General features: G+C 41.8%; 1 protein-coding gene across 1 annotated transcript in view; it reads left to right on the forward strand.

Annotated features, from left to right (window-relative positions):
• Positions 1 to 16733, forward strand: part of vps13b (vacuolar protein sorting 13 homolog B) — a 360621-nt gene that overhangs the window by 265799 nt on the left and 78089 nt on the right. Inside the window, exons 36-39 of the mRNA XM_020606756.1 lie at positions 8 to 370; positions 670 to 807; positions 3368 to 3463; positions 7630 to 8025. Coding sequence (XP_020462412.1) covers positions 8 to 370; positions 670 to 807; positions 3368 to 3463; positions 7630 to 8025 — 993 coding nt within the window. The remainder of the gene's footprint in view (positions 1 to 7; positions 371 to 669; positions 808 to 3367; positions 3464 to 7629; positions 8026 to 16733) is intronic.

The raw sequence follows: 16733 nt of genomic DNA on the forward strand, positions 1-16733 counted from the left end.
CCTCTAGTCTCGGGCTCCCTGATGCCAGACCCTGCTCCAGCTGCCCAGGGTTCCCTTGCTGGCCTGACTGCTGATGACATTCTCAACAGCAATGCCTCCCAGCCCACCTCCCCGCTCCTGAGAGGCAGCCTGCTGTCCCTGGATGCACTGCCCACTCCCAGTCGCTCCTCAGCCCGCCAGGCACTGGGAGTGACCATAGTGAGGCAACCAGGGAGAAGAGGGCCTGGGGACCAGGTTTTGGAACCCCTCCTGTACCTCCAGGTGATGCAGCCTTCTGCTCTGCTCAGCTGCCACCACCGCAAGCAGAGGATGGAGCTGTCTATGTTTGACATGACCTTAAGAGGAGTTGCATCAGACTACAAGTGTCTAGGTGAGAGGGATCAGGAAAAGAGACAGGCCAGGTGTGTGAGGGGAGGAGGTATTGAATGGATCCTGGTTTGCATTTGTTTGCTTCCAATTCATATATACTGTAAATGCTATTTAAAGCACAGGAAATGTAACTTTGCTGCCATCTTATCATACAAAGAAAGACAGTCTAGTAAAGATATCATCTCTTAATGTTAAAAGAGTTAACACGGTTTCTTTGTCCGTCTTGTTCCCGTCCTGTCTCCATGCTCCTTTTTCCCCTTTTTTTCCTCTTAATCTCTTCATCTGCCTCATTTTGCTCAGACCCAGGAAAGACTCTGCCAGAATCTCTTGACTACAACGTGTTTTGGCTTCAGACAGTAGCTGGTGAGGTGGACAGTAAAACGGGCATCCCTCCCCCCCTGCTCTGCCTCCAGATCAAAGATTTCCTCAATGGACCAGGTGGAGATTATGCACACACATAGACACAGCAACTCACTGTTCAACAGATGAAACTTCTGTACACTCATGCTAACATGTTCATTTACTATTTAGAGCATCCATTTTATATTTCATTGCATTTTATGAGAAACGTTTACTACTGTGAAACAGAGTACACACACACACACACACTGAACAAACACATGTACTAGGGGTAAACACAAAGATCTTTTTTAGCTGTGTGTACTCATAATGAGCAGTCTAAATAACATTATGGAAGATTTTGACATTGATATTGCTAATATTACTGGATTTAAACAGCAGACTACAGCGTTCTGTTGATATAAACGTGTGCAAGGTCCAGGCTCCTGTGGATTTGCCTTTCACAGGGTTTGGTTCTCTATTTTTAGACTGATATGATATCCATATAAGTAGCTTTGAGCTAAAGTTGTTGACCCAAGGGTGTGGCTGACATCCAAACAGAACTGCAATGAATAAAAGTGTGAGTGGGCTTTGGAGCGTGTGAGTGTGCACAACCTTTTTATCCCTATGAGGGCTGTATGGAGTGTGTGTAGGCGCAGGACATCCTTCAGAGTTCAGCTCCCTGAACCCAGCAGGCCAGATGTTGCAGATGCATACACACCGACACCCTATTACTGACATATTTCGACATATAGTCTGTCTTTTGTCCACATGCATACAATCATGAACCTATACTGTACATGTGGACAAAAAGGAGCTACAGGCTGGACTATAGCTGATATCAATGGTGGTTTGGGGAAGTTTACAAGCCCCTTGCCTACATGCATCCCTTCCTGCTGTCAGCAAAAACCCTCAGCCTCTGTCCACCTGGAGTCACGCAACACAATACAGCTCTCTGTGCACCACAGCAGTCGCACAATACAGCCTCACACCACTAGTGTCCATCTACCACTCAGCTCATCCCAGATGATATGAGCAACCAAATTACAGAATGCTTGACTTTTCCATGAGGCATGAGTTACATCAGAATGTCAGTTAGGTTTTGTGCATATATGGTAAATGTGATTCACTGTATACGGGAGAGGCCGATTGGTGAAGTGAGCAGAGAGAGTATTCTTCAATATACTGACCTCTGGTCTCCCCTTTGGAGGGGTGCAAGAAAAACTCCAGTAGATCTACTGCTGTTTCCAGAGACTTAATAAAGCATACATAGATTTCACAACATTTGGTTTGTATATCTATTAGAATGTGCAGAATATTCAGTGTTGCTTTTATAACCTCATATAATTTATCATCAAGAGGGTTACTGCAAGTTGTATCTGTCAAGATAATTCACATAATGCTGGGGTTGCATCTGATTCTTGTGCAGCTGAAGGACATATGCCAACACTGTGCAATTACAGTCAGGTGCTTCCCTTGAACTAGTAAAGAGCAGAGCTGTCCCTGTCTCTGTAAGATAACTTCAGTTATAATCACTCACATTCATCCTCTTCACATACACTCACACAAGCAACACCCTCCCAGATGACTCAGACAGGATCCAGACTCAGTGTGAGGTTGCCCCAGGTCAGTCTCTGCTGGAAATATCTAGAATTGACCACACATGCTACTGGTTCCCCTTCACCCCTTCAACTCACAGTCACACTCATGCATGTGCACGTGCGCACACACACACACACACACATCTGCATTAAAAATTTCAACTGTGTGGTATTTGGTTAGATTACTCTCCGGTGGAGATTCTTATCCTCTTGAGATTTCTTCCTTAGCAGCAAAGGAAGAAGTTACAAAGAGCAGAAGAATCTGCACGGATGCTGACTTTCTCATTCATGTTGTTACAGTACACAGAGACAAAGGGGGATCATTTTTGAGTCTAAATGTTTATTAGTCTTAAATGAAGCATCACCATCATTAAAAACAGGTTGAGGAAATGTCTTGACCTCCATAAGACATGTTTTGAAGCCTCTGCTCAGTGGAGTTTAATTGTTTGGCTTCACCTGTTTTGTTTATGAAACAAAAAGAGTGCGAGAAAGAATTAAAAAAAAGGATAGATGAAGACAGGATTAGGAAGGCGAAGTACCACCAGTGTGCTGTGATGTGTATGTATCATGTCTGGCGGCTGTACTTTGACTCAACAGTGCTTCACATTTGATTTATTTAAACGAGGCGTAAACGGAGAGCAGACCACAGTGAGGCCACGTCTCACTCTGTGTTTACAGCAATATGCTCGCAATTTCAGCAGCATTTTTTCTGCAAGACCAATCAAAGCTGCCCTCCCAAGGATGCTGAGTTGGAAACACTTGTAACATGTGTACTGTAAACTGGATGGTGTTTCAGCATTGACCCTCACTCAGCAGCCGCTCATCTCATACACACATACACTCACATAAACACCACTAATGTAGATGCATATAGGAGGCCAGATTTTTCAAAGCTAGAAGGGTTCAAGGCTTGATCAGTAAACACATACTGTATAGGAAAACAGCAGGGGGGATTTTTTTGTGAGTGTTCAGTATGAGCAGTGGTTCAGTGATTGACCAGCAAACACAAACCCTCACATACTCTTTCTTTCCCCTTCTCTCTCATCTTTCCTACTCAGTCCCAGTCTTGGAGAGGGTCAGTGAGCGTGTCCAGAGATGTAACTGCTACCACTTGCAGCTGAGAGATCAGCCTTCCCTCTGTAGAGAAGCAGCAGGTGATAGATTAGCTAGAACAAATTGGAACCATTACTCTTCTGTGTCCCTGGTTTCTGTCAAGCTATGGGTTCACAGAAATGTTGTCAGTTACTCTATACAAGCCTGTGCCCCTCCGAACCGTCCAGAACTGCTCTAATTTGAGTCAGATGGCGTCTGAGGCATGTGTCACTGGCCTTAGTTGAAATGAGTTTTTTCATGTCGTTGTTTTTATTTCATTTCTAAAGATACCTACCAAACAATTATTGGCCCTTAAAAGTAGGGACGTACCTACATACCCCTCATGTATGGGCCTTGTGTAACTGGACACATTGCCACCTGTCTCAGACACAGGCTCTTTGCTGTCAAGAGTCAGCCAGCAAAATCATAGGTGGGGTGGGAATGAAAGCAATGTTTGTGGTGTTTGCACACACACATATACCCGATATCAGGTTCAAAGTGGGGACAGCGTCATGCATGACCCTGCCAAACAGGCACAGTAACCTGGGTAATGAGCATATTTGATCTCCCCTACCACTTTCCAGAAATATGTATGTGTGTATGTGCCTCTGTCAGACCTTGATCTCCCACTTTCTCCAGTGCTAATAGAGGCTGACACCTGAGCAGGGCCAGTCTACGATCCCCCCCCCATCCTGTTCACATTAAGGCTTGTATTTTAAAAGTATGTGAACATTGGTACCACCTCTCAACCTTCAGGCTTGATGCGACTCCTTGCGCAGGCCTTCCATTGACAGTCAGTTTAAAAAAGCTGTTAGTTCTACAGCTGAAGCCAAGATGTTTCCAATAAAAACACTTGTGTGAGAATGCCACTGTTGGAAAAGCCTGTTTTTGACTCCCCTTGCTTGGTGATGAAAATGTCAACACATTTCTCTCAATACTTGATATTTCCTCTATTTTCTTTTTTAAAAAAATCCCTGCTCTCTCTCCTAACCCGCCTAAAGCATAACAGTCAGGCAAATTTGAAAGTATTTGTTAAAGAATTGTGTCAGTGTATATTGTTGAGAGAAGCCTTTTTCCTAGTGCTGCCTTACATCTTGATCTATAAATGCAGGATTCCTCAGGTTGTTCTGTAAAACCTATACTGTAAATCTGTCATGGCTTGTAAATATTTTCTTTTCCTGTTGTGAGATTTTAGTTTTGTACCTATATTGAAACCACATGGAACATCACTCTAAAGGCTGTTTTGCTCATACATTCTCATGAGCTCCAGAGAAACAACCAAATTTAGGGATATGACACAGATGTACTCAGAATTTGGTCATATAATGCTGTGATTTTATTGTGCAACGATTCATCTTTTGACATTGTTCCAGTGCAGGAAAAATGTGCTCCACTGGTTGTTGGATTCATCTGTGGGGAAGCTGTACAGATACTGTGACCCCATTCCTGTCCAGGATCCTCCGAGGAGTGTTGTTTCTGAGTTCACACAACTTAAAGTCCAGCTAAATCTTTATCCCACTGTCATTTGTCAGTGTGAAAGTGAAAGAGGTTTCCCTTTAACTCATCTGTCCATCCCTTAAGGAGTTCTAAAATTCTGAAATGATAAGCCTATCAGTCAGTTGGTATGTTAACGTGTCTGAGGTCATGTCATGGGAAGCATGACTTTATGATTATGATTTTTATGAACTCAAAGTATCAGTAAGCAGTACTTCATTTCTTCTTCCGGTTATGATAAATAAAGTCCGTAAAATAGTTCTGGGCAACAGAAATGAGTCATTTTAATGGAGCAGTAGTCTGATTTGAAAAATGTGGAGCCAATAAGCAATTGATCAAAACATCTTGCTGCATCACTTTTATTGCGTTTTTAAACACAAGTAATTCATTCTGTGCCCAATAAGACATCCATGCCATTGCAAAAAAATGCATATGGTAGCACTGATAGAAGGGACAACCAGGGCTGGACATGGTGCTTTTCTACTCTAGCACTCAAAGCACTGTACAATACTTGCCCACTCATTCTCCCTTGGTGGCACAGCTGCCATACAAGATATGACATTGGATATTTTCAAATATGTTTGAACCTGAACCTTAGATTCTTTTATTCCTTGAGACAACAGGGAAGATGTGACATGATGATTCCTGGCCTGCTAAAACTTACTGTGCATCTGCTGTTGACAGCAGGCTTCATAAATGGTTTTTAAAGACTGTTTTTAAACTGAATGATCTATCTTGATATTCTATTGTTGCTGAGGCAGTGAGGCACGCATAGAATCTAATGTAACCCTAACTTCTCCTCCCTGCAGGAAACAAATAAGAATCACATTTCCAAGCTTTATTAGCAACATATCCTCGATAAATGTGTTGTAGTTGCTAGCAATATGGGGAACTCTTTCTCATAAATATCCATAGGTCAACTGAAAACATAGGTAAATATAGGTTAAGATTTTTTTTTAAAAAGGATTGTAGCAAGCTGTATTTATTTCAATCATCAGTCTGGTCAGGCAGGTTTCTAATGGGTTAAGCAGGTAATAAATCCCTTACTGTCACTTCAGAACTGGTGGGGTCGAGGCAGTAGGATAGATTTTTCAGGGTGGGGGCACCAGGGACTTTGGGAGTGAGGACTATTGATAATCAGGACCAGGCCTCCCTGTGCAGAGAGCCAGGCAAGGCCCAAGCCTCAGCGCTGGCCCTGGCAGAGTGATCAGAGACAGCTTTATGTGATTACGGAGGGGGGTGGAGAGATGTTGATTAGGTTGAGGAATGAAGGAAAAGTAAAAGAAAGGACTGAGAAGGAGAGAGGAAGCAGAAAGATGGGCTGCAAACAGAGGGGGAGAGAATGAAGAATATGGGAGGGGAGCAGAGGAACCTGGACAAACAGCTGCATACAGACTATTAATTTCACCACTGGAAAGTTTCCTGGTGATAAGTCAAGTGGAAATGATAAGCTACATTGCACAGCAAATTCCACCTATCTTTCCTTCAGTTCCTTTCTCCAACTCCTATTTGACCAAGTGTCTCACATCCACTGGATTAAATGAGAAAGAATCCTGAGGGCATAGTTTTTCGGTGTGTGTGTGTGTGTGTCTTGTGCATGCTTGTCTGCCTCTCTTGGCAGCACTCCTGCTCATGTCATCCACTGCTCCTACCTGGGAAGGAGACAGACAGGAGGCTTAAACCCCTTTAAAACAGCCGTTAAAACACTGCTGCCTTGATGAGACCATGAACAGCTGTGCCTGTTTTCAGCTGCTTCACTCTCCCATCATCAGGACCAAGTGGAAAAATGGAATCATGGAAGTGGTGTAAAATGGCATTGAGTTAATTCATGTGTCTCTGTGACTTTCACTCGAGTGTTTGAAGGCTGTAGTGCATCAGAGAGTGAGAGAGGTAGTCTGAGCCGAGAGCAGGAGAGACCCTAGGGTTTATGTGGCTGGCATGTAGCAAAGATTCTCTTCTGCTATTCCACAGTGTTATGTTAGGATGTTACACTAATAGTGTGTATGTGTATGTGCATATACTAGAAAGAGATCCAGACTGGGCCCAGCTGCCTTTGCATGCAAATCTGAATGATTAGAAAAAGAGGGAAGAGTTCAAAGGTTGATTTACAAGATGTTACATATTATGAGTTAGATAGCAACAGATTTTACTGCTTTTTTTTTTTTAACTCCCAAATGGATTTTTTCCAGTAGGTTTCTAAGTGATAAAAGTAGGTTGTCGGCAAAGAGCAATGGCCAGCCAACAGTGACATTTTTCAGGTTGTGTCCAAGGTTTAACATAGTTTAAATGCTCTTCTTCTTTTAGTTTAAATGCTCTCTAAGCAGTCCATCATTAGATCCGTAATCATAATAAATGTAGAAAACATTATTTTCCCATTCACAAATACAACAGAACGCACACAACCCTAGAGATATCTTGGAAGAGTGTATCTATCAGTGTGCGTCTGTAATGAGGTACAGTAGCTTTGTTTTTATCTGTCCATAAGCTTTGCGCTCTCTACTTCCTGCCCCATTTTCTTTATCACTCAGCACTTCATAAATAAGTTAGGATGAGTACAAGAAATACTCCTCTGTTTTTAGAGATTACTCCGAAACTGTCCACAGAGGGAAAGGTCGATCATAATGTCTTGCTGACAGTGCAGTTTTGAAAACATGTTCTTTAATTTTGTCTCATCTCATACTTTGATGTCTCATCTTTGCTTTAATTCTTTTCCTTTTTCTTCTTCTCCCTATAGCTGAGCTGAATGTCGAGCTGTCACGCCCCCTGAAAATCAATCCTACACTGGCTAAGCTGGAGCAGGCCAAAGCCTACCTGAAGAAAGTCCTACCAGACCACACTTGGCATACCTCCAGTAAACCAGCGTCTGCTTCCCCCACACCTCATACCTCCCCCATGAAGACAATGCACAGGCCCTTTCCTTCTCGTTTTGACCCCCACCATCAGCACTCAGCTCTGGGTAAAACCAACAGCGTTGGGGCCCTGGCATTGTCCTTTCATAAGGTCTCCCTCCATACTGCCCAGATTGTAGTGGTCATGGAGATGGAGGCTCATCCAAAAAGGCCCAGCGTGACACTATCCATGTCGGGCATGACAGGAAGCCTGAAGATAAAGTCAGGGCCTAGAAAAGAAGGTGAGTAGTTTTTTGCAGGTAAAACACCACATTGAGCTTCTGTAGGTAGCAGCACATGATCAGTGCAAGTAGATACATTTGGTGGCTGAATTAATCTGTAATTGATTGAGCATCAAAGAAGTAAAGTGAAAAACATACAAACAGCCACATTACTTGTCATAGCTCTTCAAACCCACATAGACCCTGTTTTCACCTTTATGTTTAACCACTAATTGTTAAATATTAGTTATAACTGCCAGCTAATAAAAGGCTTTTACTGTATTACCTGCCACCTCGGTTTTACATTGTGATCCTGGAAGTCCAAAAGCAAAGTAGAGCTGGGAGTCACTGTTTTACAGTATAAGACAGCTATAGCCACATACAGTAACTCATGCTTGTATAGCCTTCCTAGTTTGTCTTCTTCACATATCTAAGCCCACCAAATGACACATGCTGCATCACTCCAGAGTAACCAGGCCCTGCACCTTAAATGACTCACTGTTCATTTTTTCATGTTATCTATCATATCATGCTGTATTTCAGGATTTTGCCACTTTGAAACAGGTGGAACTACATTGGAAGCAACTGTAATGACTTCATAGCATTTGGCAGATTTTTTTTGCAAAAGCCAAAACTTTAAAACCTTGTCTGTAGTGTGTCAGTTGTCTACACCTAAGCTCCCCATGTGAACCCCGCAGTCCAGGCCCTTTGAACATAAAGCATTTATTACATATACACAATCCAAAAATGTAGTGGAAAACACACTGGATCTCATTTATCAACCTTTCTTAAGAGCAAATTTGTTCGTAACACTCACTTACGGACAAAGATACTGGCATTCACCAATGTTTTCCTTTCTGGAACTTGTTCTTAGGTAAGAACAGTATCTTCGCACACTCGAGCACATTTGAGGGCTGACGTGTGTGAAATACCTGGTTATTTAGTTTTCTTCAGTTCTACAGTTGTATATAAGATTTAAGTTACAGTAATAGTTTTGGCATTATTAGTAGTTTCTCTATTTTTCATATTTTACTAAACATTATGGTCATTTAAAACAAATGCTGCACTAAAAATTACAGCAAGAAATTTTGTTTTTAAGGTTTTAAAATTAATTTAACTTTTGCAGTGTGATTATTTGTAGCTTAGGAAACACTACTTAAAAATCAAACACGTTTAAGTGCATATCTTTATTTCTAATTTCTGCTAATTAGGGCAGGCGACAGTAGAGCAGTCGTCTCCCAACCAGAAGGTTGAAGGTTCGAATCTCAGTGCCTGCAGTCCATGTTGAAGTGTCCTTAGGCAAGATACTGAACCCCCAAGTTGCCCCCAATGGTTAGAGCCGTCAGTTGAGGAGGTGCCTTAATTTCTTTGAGTGTCTCTCGGATATTTTGGCCAGTGTGTAAGCGTTTGGTTGTCCAGCGCCATATCTGAGATCAGGCTCAGGGCATTTGAAGCTGATGGCACCAGAGAGAGCCATGTATGGCCCCAACGTGCTGGTCCAGCCTGTCCTCCACCCTTCTCCTTATACAGTGTTCACTGAACAAGTAGGAGCATCCCATGTGTCTTTTTAGTTTTATTTTCTATCCAATACTGATGCTACTAAATACAGAAGCTCATTCGTTGTTCTCCACTTCATAACTACTCAGGTTTTTCTTAGGTTTGGACTTTCTTGCTCCACCATCTTTAAACATTTGTTGTAGCATTCCTGTCTTTCTCAACTTCTCTTTGTGTGACGTGTGCACACAGATCTGCAGTCTCATCCCCTTTTATGGGCATTGGCGGCACGTTAATCTATGCTAATTAGGAGCAACTGGCACGTGCTTTAAACTTATGAACACCTGGGATTCATCAATGTAAGAACAGGTGTGAACAATTCTGCGGTTTAAGAACACGTTGATGAATCAGACATAGACAGGACCTTTCTTAAAAACAACCTACAAAGACATTAAAGAAAAAAAAACACTTAGGAAGACGTTGGTGAACGAGACCCAATGTTCTGCTTCATGCCACGATGTTTTGTAACCAAGCAAGTACTGATGTGAACAAACCTTAATTTGCTGTATATACAGCATGCCACACTTTGATTGCAGTCTGTTAGGAATGCAGCTGAAGTGTTATGTTTTGTCATGAACAGGGTGCAAGGGTTAATGAAACAGCAGGTTGTATGAGGAAAAATTAGTATAAATCCATTCTAATACTTGAGTCAGAAGGCATATCCATCCTCTGCATATGAAGGACTGTAGTTTCAGTATTCCAGTGCATAGCACCTCATCACACTTTCCAATCTTTGTTTTAAAATATGTGATGTCCCTGCTTTTTGTTTTGGTTTGGGGGTGGACTTGACAATGTGTCATTCACTCACAATGGGAAAGCTTGTGAACCAAATGGCAGTATTGCTTTCAGTATTATTTGGAATATTACTGTTTTTGCACACGCTAGCAAAGCCGTCATCTGCCAAGAAGGTTTGTCAGTAAACTGTTAAGCAAGTTGTTTGAAGGTTCGTCAGTAAACTGTTAAGCAAGTTGTTTGTGCTAGTCTTGGATCCAGAGTTGTTTTGAGATTGTGTGTGTGTATTTGATTGCAGTGGATATGTGTGTATTAGGGCCTGAGAGAAAAGCTGTTTTCAAGCGCTGATGTCTAAGTGTGTGTGAGCGAGATGTTTGTTTCCATGTTAGAACCAAACCCTGCGTTCATCACCACTGATAATCCAGGAGACATCATAGTGTTTACATTATGACAATCAGAACTGCTAATGCTAATATAAATGAAATGGTTTCCAGTTTTTTTTCTCTGTGCCGCTGGGTGTGAGCTGATGTGCTGTAATAGATGATCAGGGACTTTTGGTTTGTTTTTCAGTTTTTGCTATTTTTGGCATATCTTCCAAATTGGACAACAGATGGAAACAGAAGGATAAAAGGGAGTGAGGAGCTGACATGCCACCTGCAGTAGATAACAAGGAACAAATGGATTCAGAACTTTGAGAGTAGATAGTTTGTACTGTACCTCAGAGCTGTTGAGCAACACCTCCTATGTCAGAGCTGCAGAGGGATGAGGACAGAGCTGGAACTGGGCTTCCTAAGTGCCTGCATCTGTTTTACAGATGTTTTTATATAGGGTTACTTCAGATAAAATGATTGTCGAAAATGTTAATTAAAACCTCAAACAATTTGCACTTTGTTTACTCAAACCTGCATAACTGCATGGTGACACAATTCTCAGTACTGCTGCCCTTCTTTGATTTTCACCAGCTTTTGAGGTTTCATCCATCTTTGATGTGTTGACTTCGATAAACAGAGTTGAAGCTGCATGTGCAATGCAGTGGAAAAAGAAATGGTGTTTAGAGACCAGTGTGCTAATCCCACTCGCTTTCCATGTAAATTACTCGCCTATTTATAGGGATTGCTCTTCTTTTGCACACAGTCATACTTTTCAAGAGATTAGCTAATGGCAGTTCTTTAATTTGTTTACAGTAAACACTGGAAATAGAGATTAATGTTCAAGGAGATGTCTTTCCATGGATATTGTTTTCTACACCATTACCAGGCACCTTTAAAGCTGGTGCTGCTCTTGTGACATTCCATTTGGACCCAAATAAAAACCTTGGAATCAGGACCACTGGTGTTAACTGACATCCAGTGGATCATTCATTCTCAGTTTGGTTCTGAACTCTTTGTTGTTGTGGTCCAGTTTAATTCGGCTCCCCATATATCACATACTGTCTGAGTGCTCTCTGAATACCCTGAGAGGTCTAAGATCCTGTCTGTAGATGTCATTCTAGGCCATCTCTCTGCCTCATCTTGGGGGACATGGAGTTGCACCTGTTGCCAGTGAGGCAGCATGGCAGAAAATGACAACAAAGAGGATATTTCTTTGGTCTGAGAAAGGTATTTTAAAGCAAATGTCAAGTTATACTGCTGAGTAACATGTTTGTCTCACCCAGTTACTTTTCTCTCTCTCTCTCTCTCTCTCTCTCTCTCTCTCTCAATGACTTTGGTACTTTTATAGATATGTCACAACACATATGGCTTTTTTCCCCAGAGGGCTTCTTCACACACTTTCCAGATTTGTTGCCATCAAAAAGAGACAAACTGTCTCCAATTACGCAGACTGATTGCTAGCAACAATAGATTATCTGCACCACCTTCATCACTCACCACCATCCGCACTCTACAGCATGGAAACAGATACCCTGGAATTTTACAAAGATAAAGGTTAGGATTCCCGTTCTGTAAGGTTGAGCATTTGAGCTGCCGCAATAAGTCAGCAAGAATGGCCCCCCTGGGAGACGTTGTAAATGTGAGATGTACGACAAGAGAATGTAGTATTACTTCCGCTTGTAGGTACCACTACTGTTGCTGCTGTTGTTGCTCTGCTGCTTTTCAGTGGCAAGCTGAAAATAATGAGCCAGATCCAGAACAGACCTCAGATGATACCAGTGTATATGGTAAAGTAGAGCAGGAGGGGGAAGAAGAGGAAAGCAGGGAGAGAGGTAGAAGAAGAGAAAAGATGCAGTGACACAAATCTGAGAGGAGAAACATTACGAGTCAAAGAGACTGAGTAGACGGGAGATGCAGTACAAGTTTGAGTTGAACTAGAATAGCAAATCAGGAAAAACAGTGAGAAAGGCAGAAATGAATCAAAGGGAGCCCACAGAGAAAGAAAGGAGATTTAATACGAGACAGAAGATAAAACAGGCAGGACTGTGTGAGCAGTAACAGGGATTTCATCAGTATGTGTCATTACATCCCCCCCACCCCATCCCACCCTGTCTTCATCAGCGTACATCCATAGCCGCAGTGTAGTGAAGACCCTGTCACCCCTACCCCTACATGGAACATCTGGGGTTCTGTACCTGGCCATGGCAGCCCCCGTCTGGCAGGGGACAAGATGGAGAGAGAGGGGATTAGGTTGACAGTGAGGTGTGTTACCAGATCCTGTGTTAATGAAAAGCAAGTGGAAGCCCTACATTCCTCCCCTCCGTCCATGGCTCACCACTCCCCAAGGTAGGGGTGCATTTATAGTTCAATGAAATAAAGGAGGGAGGCAGGCAGGAGAGAGAGAACAGATGTCTTAAGGTCCATGAAACAAGACCCACCTTAATCTCTCAGCTCTCCATCAGGCTGCCCATAGACTGCCCCCGATTTCCTAAGAGTGCACACTTGCACACACACACACCAAGCAGACTCCATAACCAGTTCACACTTTTTCAAATGCATACAACTACATACACACACAAAGCTTTGTCTTTGGCCCTATGTGGTCCCTCTACCTCTTCACAGTGATCTACTCCCACACACTTGTAAAGGAAAACTTCTGTTTGTGGAACAAAGTGAAAACTGCTCATTATTTATTTTGTTCCTTGGAGCAATCTTTGAATTATGATCAAGACAGTGTGTTTACGCTGCTGAAAGAAAGCCACTCTTTTCTATCGATCATAATACTTTAGTTACTATAGTCAGACAGAGGCAGAGCTCAGCAAAGCCAAGCAGAGAGATTTACAGTATATTTGGAAATATGCCCTGATGTGATCTGGCAAGTTAATCTTGTTCAATTTTTTTTTTTACTGCATTAACAACTGAAGCATGTCACAAAACAGACATGGAGGGAGAAAAAAACTGTCCAGCAAGGTATTTGTTACCACACATGGCTGCTGAGATGAGGGTGATTAGCTGTTAGCTGGTCATACAGTGCCTACACAGAATCAGACAACGCAGCCTGCCAGCACAAACCACAGATGCTTACACTATTTATTTTGCACCTGAAACTATCTGCCTCACCTGTTTGTCCATATCCTGCTCAGTGTCACCTTTTTTCAATCCTGACCTGACACTACAGTCAGAGCACTAACAACAAACAAACGGTCCTAATCAGAGGTCATTTAAGGTCATACGGTTCTGCTGTATACTGAAGCTACTTGTTAGCAGCATTATGCTTTATTTATTCCATTGCTGATCATTAACTTGCCAGGCTAATGGAACACCTAGCATTCGAGAAGTCTTACTATGTCTTTCACCCTTCCTGCTGGGCACCGCATGTCCTACTTGTGCCAGACCACACAGACCCATATCACTGGAGCAGCCAGAGACAGAGACATTTCTTATGAAGTTACATTTGAAAATAATCCAAGCCAAACAAAGCCTGAAGCTGTATGAGAGGAGATGTCCTAAACCTGACCTAAATCCTGATAATTTGTCAGGACCCATCAGACTTAGGCTGAGTATGTAACAGAAAAGCATAGAGTGATAATTCCAAGTGTGGGAATAAGGGCTTTCTACCTGTTTACATTTATTGCAGGGTTGAATATTAAGAGACTAACACATACCTGTCATTTGTAATTTGCGTATTTATTGCAGCTGTCATTGAACCCTTCTGTCATCAGCACTTATTACTTTTATAATGATGTGGCTGATGCACAGCTCCTCGCACTGTGCCATGTTAGCCACCAGCCTCCCCTTCTCCAAAACCAGTTCTATAATGGTCTTTTGGTAAGTGAATACTGTGCTTTTGTGGTGAGTAACAGTATATTATTTCTGTTACTCTTACCGTCCCAGATAGTCTTTGGGGTGCGCTGCTAGTTAGGTAATAACTCCTTTAGGTTTCTTCTAATTGATAATAGTATGTCCTGGGGTATAAATCAGCCAGGCAGTGGTCAAATAACAGCTGCCAGGGAGAAACTGATACAGTAAATCAGTCTCCAATCTTATCTAATCTCACCCAAGTGTTTCATTTTAGGAAGATTTGTGTCCACACTACTCCCCACCACCCACTTCGTTCCTTGTATGTCATAGGTTCTGTGTTGTCCTGCAGAGGATGTGCTTGTGTACACTGGTTTACTTTAACAGCATGAGATACAGTATGCAGGTGTTGGTTATTGTGTACAGATCTGTGTGTGAGATCAAAGTTAGTTCTGAATTCAATTTGCCATCATTTCATTTCTGACAAAGTTCCTGTATTGTATCTCCAGTCACCCAAAACCTCTGTTGTATACGTGTTTGTGTTTTTTAATGAGTAGAAATGTGTATGTATGCAGTAATGTGTATGGGGCTTACCCTTTTTGTGTGAACACAGGTTTAAAGGATGGTGTTCCTCCCTAAAGTGACAATGTATCAGCTTCTAGTTGATGCTGTCTGACAGCTTGGAAATGAGTTGAGCCTCCTTGTTTTTATTCCTTCCTATTTCAGTTGTGTCCTTAGACTGGTGTCAATGTTGAGAAAAAGACTAATGTACTTCCAAAGTATTGCTCTGTCTGAAATTACTAGAAGTCACCATATGTACTATAGATGACACCCCTATAGGTACCATTAATCACCATATGTACTAGATGACACCCCTATAGGTACCATTAATTATAGCTAAATGGTGCTATTGAAAATGAATAGAAAATAATTATTATAGTTATAAAGGTATCATATGATTGTATCCTTTAATATTTTTATTCTTTTAACAGTTACAGGGAGCATTCAGGTCCCTTCAGACTGTGTGGTAGATTCAAGTTTGAATTGATAAACTTGTCATTTTTGTCCATAAATCTATGCTTAGTAACCCAGAATGACAAATCGAAAACATGCTTTTAGAACGTCTTGCAAATTTACTAAAACTCATAAACTGAAATCTGTCTTAGAGCGACTTTTGGCTTCTCGGTCACCACCAGGACTCTTCCTTTCCACAGATACTGAGGCCACTGTGTTACTGGGAACACTCAGAGCTTTTGAAATGGTTTTAGACCATTTTTCTGTCTTACCAGTTTTATCACAGAGGTCTACAGAGGTCTTCATGGACTTGATGGCTTGGTATTTGTCCTGATATACAGTACGTTGTGAACTGTTGGACTATATATACACAAGCGTGTGTGTCTTTATAAACTACTGTATGCCATTGTCTATTCAGTTTACCACAGGTGGACTCCAGTCACTTTTTAGACACATTAAAGCAAACAGGATGCACCTGACCACATGTGGCACAACATAGAGTCTGAATACTTTTGTGAATGTGAGTTTCCATTTTTGATTGTTAAAACCCTCTGGAGTTCTTCAGGGACAAATTTGGGTTTTGCATTTTTCTTTTTCAAGCCATTTTGGCTGTGTTGAATGAATGTAGCTCAAATTTGCTACAGGATATTTATTTTTTAAAAACTTAAAAATTGTGGTCTCACTTCCTTAAATTAGCCTAAAATGACAAAACTACAAAAATACTCACACTTTTGATCTTCGGGACAAATTTGTCCCCATTTAAACCCATTAAAAACACTATGTGGTGACCGACCTTCAGGGTGTTGCTGCTGCTGCAGGCCCTTCTCACAGCAAACCAAGGGCAGAAAGCCATGTATTTTCAACTGGACACTTTCAACTTCCAGTTTTTATAGTTGACCAGCAGATAGTGACGTCAGACCATGTTCAATTCCCGCAGCGAAATACTGCCAATTACTACACTTTTCCACTGTTTTTTGTATTAGGATGACTTGCTAATAATGCATGAAAATGATAGTGTGGATCACTACTGATGATATATCAATGCATTTTTGTCTGTGTGTGTGTGACTATACGTGAGTAGGTCTGCGCATGCATGTGCATGCAGACGTATATGTGTGCGCGCGACGTAAAAACAACCAAGTAGTTGTGTGTCGGTCCAACTTCATAAGTGTTTTCCTTTAGAAGGCCACATTCTGTGTTTGATAATAATTCAAGATGAGAAACAAAACACCAAACATGGCTGACTCCTCTCGGCTCCGC

This window comes from Monopterus albus, unplaced genomic scaffold, assembly GCF_001952655.1.
Source record: "Monopterus albus unplaced genomic scaffold, M_albus_1.0 scaffold81.1, whole genome shotgun sequence".
NCBI classification, from domain to species: Eukaryota; Metazoa; Chordata; class Actinopteri; order Synbranchiformes; family Synbranchidae; genus Monopterus; species Monopterus albus.